This window comes from Lactuca serriola, chromosome 6 (assembly GCF_051521515.1).
Source record: "Lactuca serriola cultivar US96UC23 chromosome 6, Lser_US96UC23_V15, whole genome shotgun sequence".
NCBI classification, from domain to species: domain Eukaryota; kingdom Viridiplantae; phylum Streptophyta; class Magnoliopsida; order Asterales; family Asteraceae; genus Lactuca; species Lactuca serriola.
Genome location: NC_136413.1, coordinates 40278302 through 40283619, shown reverse-complemented (window position 1 = coordinate 40283619; position 5318 = coordinate 40278302). Strand labels below are relative to the sequence as shown.

Genomic DNA, 5318 nt, shown 5'->3' with positions numbered 1-5318 from the left:
AACGACAAGTCCGAGAAAAATATGGACTTTAGGTTCTAATCTTAATGGTTTTAAGAAATTTAGGATTTTATTTATGGTTTTAAGTAATTTAGGATTTTAATTTTTTTATGTTTTTTTTAAGAATTTTAGAATTTTAATTTGTATTTTCTATATTAATGTAATGTGTTTTTAATTTTAATGTAATGTGTATTTTTGTTTTTTAATTTGTGTTTTTTATATTAATTATGGTTTTATTTTAAATTATGGTTTGTAATTTGTTTTTTTATTTAATATAATGTTAAAAAATAAAAAATAATAAAAAAATGAATTTGTGTAGTGGTAACTGTTGAAAAAGGTTAATGAAATATTCAAACTTAAACATTAATTTGTTAATATGTTAGTTAATTGATTAAAAATATTATACAATATATTCGTGTATATATTTGTGTATGTTTTTTGTTAAGTTGTATTGCAGATAAGAGACACGCGGGTCAAGAGTATATGGGTTATACCCGATATCTAATGGGTCGTGATATATATTGTGTTAGATGATCTCATTTGTAAATACGAAGATATTTTCTCATCTAGATCTCTCAGTTTCTCTTTCATCTTGAGTTAGGGTTTCGTTTAGGGTTTGTTCATAAATCATTGTATCACAAGATCTGTAATATGAGTGTGTGAGTGATTTTGTAGTGAGGTTTGAGTTGTATTCTGTTGTTGTAAACCATCTGTTTCATAGTGAATGAAATGATGATGTTGGGAAGATCTTGTGTTGATCACATTTTTTTACATGGTATCAGAGCTAAGGCTCCTTCGGTGTTCTTGTGACGTTCGTTGATTTGCGATTGCGCGTCTCACGATCGTACTGGTAATTTCTGAAACCCTTTCGTCATTTACTGTGTTCTTTGATTTCTTCTGTGATTGACACAGTTGTTGTTTATCGTGAGTTCGTGTGAACTCTGATCATCGATTTCATCAACTGTGTCCTTCTTCCTGATATTCAGTTTGATTTAGGTTTTTCTTTAGTGAATCAAATCGAACACCTGTTTTTTTGGATCTGGTACTGCGAGATTGTTGTTATCTTGTAGGTTTCTTCTGTGACGATCAAATCAAGTTTGCTTTCAAGACTGGTTGTGAACAAAGATTAAGCCAAATCGATTAATCTCTGAGTCTGAAATAACTCACTAGGGGTCAGAGTTCATCACTGATAAACCCTAGTTGAGAACGGACAAAGAGAGTCGATCTCTGCACTTGACTCGTCCTAAAAGGCTTTGTGAGCAATTCCTTATTCCTTTTCTTTGTCTTACATATCTGTTTGTAAAGATCCTGGTGATCTGTGTTGTGTTGATTGGTTTTCTTTTGTATATGTGTTTGTTTCTTCCTCTGTTCTGATTGTCTTGGGCCCCGATATACGTGGTGACCATCTGGACATAAGATTAGTTCAGGGGCAAGTTTTCTTGATTTCTGTTTCCTGTTTTTTGTTCATTTGCTTCTATGACGGGTGGTACAACTGATCCACCTAGTGGAAGTGGAAAGGATGATCAGATTAATTTTGATGATCCTCTCTACATTCACCCTTCTGATAATGCTGTTACTTCTATAATTACAATCAAGTTGACTGGTAATGAAAATTTTAGGTTATGGAGAAGTTCAATTTCTAGGGCTCTTAAAGCCAGGAATAAGTTAGGTTTTGTTGATGGTACTTGTAGAAAACCCAGTGTTGATGAGTCAAAGAAAACTAAATGGGATAGGGCTAATGCTGTTGTTTGTTCTTGGTTGTTGTCTTCCATATCTGACTCAATTTATCAGAGTCAAGCCTATTCTGAAGTAGCAGAGGATATTTAGGAAAATCTTTTTGAAACGTACAATAAGTCTGATGGATCTGTTGTTTTTAATATACATCAACAAATTAATTCCCTTAAACAAAATGGTACTTCTCTGTCTGATTACTTCAATAAGCTTGATTCTTTATGGAAAGAATTTGATGGTCTTACTAGTTTAACAGAGTGTACATGTGATGCTTCCATTAAACTAAAGGATCATTCAAATCTCATGAAGCTTATGCAATTTTTATCTGGACTTGATGATTCATACAGTCAAGTCAAAAGTCACATTTTATTAATGGATCCCTTACCTAATGTGAAAACTGCTTTCTCTATTGTGTCTAGAGAAGAATCACTTCAAAGAAATGGTTCTTTGACTTTTCTTCAAGCTTCTCAGTCTGTAAATAAATCTCAGACGTCTGCTTTTAATAGCAAGTTTAATAACAAGACTAATGTTAATAAGAATAAGGGTCAAGCTATTCAATGTAAGAATTGTGGTATTAAGGGTCATACCATTGAGAAGTGTTATAAAATAATTGGGTATCCTAAGGATTTTAGGTCAAGGAGTGAAACTAATAATCAAAATAACTTTGTTAAAAAATTTTCTGCTAACTCTACTACCACTTCTTCTGGAAGTGGTAGTACTAATAATTTTTCTGGTGATTCTGAGTTTCATCACCTTACTAAGGATCAATATTTCAAACTGTTACAACTTATTGGTGATAAGCAAGTGAATGAAGAAGCTTTTGCTAGTGCTAATATGGCAGGTACTTGTATGTTTCAAGCTTTTAATTCTTCTATTAGTAGTCAAAGATGGATAGTTGATTCAGGGGCTAATCAACATATGATTGCCTCTGAGTCACTGCTCCATGACACTGTGGATGTGTCAAATTTAGATCTACTGGTGTGTCATCCCAATGGTACATCAGCTAAAATTAAAAAAATTGGTAACATGAATTTGTCCAATTCTTTAACACTGTTTGATGTTTTTGTTGTTCCTGATTTCAATGTTAATTTGCTTTCTGTTCATAAATTCTGTAAAGATAGTAATTGTGAAGTTGTTTTTAATGAGCATAATTGCAAAATTCAGGATTTACAGTCAAAGGTGATGGTGGGGAATGGTAGAGAGTCTGGAGGTCTCTATTACATTAATAGTGCACTTTCAGGTAGTCTATCTAATTCTTCTATTTCTTCTTCTGTTTGTTGTGTGTCTAAGCTAACTTGGCACAATAGACTTGGTCATCCTTCTGATCAAGTTTTGAGTTCTTTGAGAAATAGACTTAAGATTGGAAGTGAAGTTCTTCCACCCTGTGACATTTGTCATAAGGCTAAACAAACTAGAGAATCCTTTCCTGTTAGTCAGCATACTACTTCTAAACTTGGTGAGTTAATTCATTTGGATGTTTGGGGTCCTTATAAAGTGACAACTTCAGAAGGATTTAGGTATTTTTTGACTATTGTGGATGATTTTACTAGGGCAACTTGGGTTTATCTTTTAAAATCTAAAGATGAAGTTTATGATTTTGTTCTTGTTTTCTTTAATATTTTGATTAATCAGTTTAATGTTAAGATAAAAACTGTTAGATCTGACAATGGTACATAATTTTTAAATAACAGAATTGTTGGATTAGTGTCTAAGCCCATAACTATTTTGGTATGTACTTGACCCGATTATGAGCATGGTCCTTTTGGGTTGCCTTCACCATAGCAATATGTAGGATGATTTAAGGAGAGAAAGGATTAAATATGATTTATTAATATATTATGCGAATAATATATTAAAGGAGAAATCATATTGTTTAATTAATATTAGTCAAGAATTAATTGTTAATTAATTTTGTGGCTAAAAGAGATTAATTAAACTTAGGGGACTGGACTGCAATTATTGGATAATTGAGTTATTGGGCTAAGGAATGCTAAAGGATCAAGGGGTGAACGAAATTATGATGGAAGCCCATCATATTTTCGTCCATGGCCTTATCCAGAAGGTTCCATGGGCTGCTTAGAGTCTAAGCTGTCCATTAGGGTTTTGACTGAAACCCTAGCAGCCCACACAAGTATATAAAGGACCCTTTAGGCTCCAAAAACGTGGACAACTGATTCTCTAGGGTTTCCAGCCGTTTTTGGGCAGCCTCTCCTCTTCTCCTCTTCATCCAAGTTGCATAAGGTGTTTGTGACTCCATTAGAGGTGCAACACTTGAGGCACTAAGCTTTCTAAGGCCAATCCAAGCAGGGAATTGATTGTTATTGCTATATAACAATCAAAGGTAATTCTCTAAACCCTAATTCAGTTTATAATATGTTAGATCTAAGTTTGTTAGTCTTGGATTCAAAGCATGTTCAATAGACAAACCTATATCCAAGCATTAGGGTTTGTATGAGCACATAGGATTGTTTCTTATGACTAAAACCCATCAGTGGTATCAGAGCCTTGATTGGTTTCAGTTGTATGTGATGCTTAACTGCTTTATTTGATGAAAATCGAGTTTTTAGGCCCCTGCCCGACTCAACTCGGCGAGTCAGTACCTGGACTCGGCGAGTTGATCCCTACTCGGCGAGTCCAGGTCTGACTCGGCGAGTCAGTTCGTCAGGCAGAGGGATTTTCGGGTTTTGGCTGCTGTTTTGACTTGGACTTGATGCTTAATTTGTTTTATGAAGTTAAAATCCGAATTTTATCTTAAATTAGTGATTATCCTTGCCAAAACAATAGATAATTTCAAATCTTTTAAATATTGGTTGTTTATATGATAAATATGGATTATTTCAAATTATTTGGTAATTATCTAATGACTAAAATAAGATTAGGTCAAATGTAGATAATTATGAAATTAATTGTTTAATTTGAATTATTTGTTATTTGATCCCTAATGTTTTGAAATGTTTCAAAACTTGCCCTCAAGTTTTGGAATTTAAAAAGTTAATTATAAGTTTAATTTTGAAATGTTAAATTCTAAAACCCTAGTAATTTGAAAAGTTTGAATTACACCCTTATGGTTTTGTTAATTAATTAAAGTGTATAATTAAAAGAGATTTAATAAACCCATAAAGTTTTTGGTTTACATTTAATTAAATTAAAAGTATAATTTACTAAGTTAAACCACCTAGTATTTTAAAAGTGTAAAATACACCCTATACTATATATAACATTAAAAGTCTAGTATTATATATGAGTAAACAGTCAGTCTTACCGTTAGTAGGCCTCATTCGCGAAGCTGGTCTATAAGGGGTGTTTAAGGAAATTGCCTATAAAATGGCGATTGAATGGGTATCCACTCTTACCCACCGCTCTCTTGACTAGTGGAGGGTCATTAGCCGAACGGGTAGGATAAGACAGAAACCTTCCATTATAAGTATAATGAAGTACAAAGTAACTAAATGCTTTTTCAAATTCCCAAATCATAGTTACCTTAGGCAAAATGTGAAATTGTATGCTAACCCATGGAATTACACTTCGTACCCTTGTCAAACGTTAGTGGAGCGTGTGTGGTTAACCGGCACACTAAGTGGGGATGACAT

The 5318-nt window shown here is 33.1% G+C and overlaps 1 protein-coding gene across 1 annotated transcript; it reads left to right on the top strand.

Moving 5' to 3' along the window:
* Positions 1–1473: 1473 nt before the first annotated feature.
* LOC145059682 (uncharacterized) lies at positions 1474–3405 on the top strand. The gene is made up of 2 exons (XM_079007492.1): positions 1474–1743; positions 1852–3405. The coding sequence occupies exons 1-2, from the start codon at positions 1474–1476 to the stop codon at positions 3403–3405; spliced, it is 1824 nt and encodes a 607-aa protein (XP_078863618.1).
* The last annotated feature ends 1913 nt before the right edge of the window (positions 3406–5318 follow it).

Excerpts from the sequence above, each read along its gene's own strand:
- LOC145059682 (XM_079007492.1), top strand. The coding sequence starts at position 1,474 with ATGACGGGTGGTACAACTGATCCACCTAGTGGAAGTGGAAAGGATGAT. Across the intron at positions 1,744-1,851 it reads GGGATAGGGCTAATGCTGTT|TCTGATGGATCTGTTGTTTT; the intron begins GTTTGTTCTTGG and ends ACGTACAATAAG.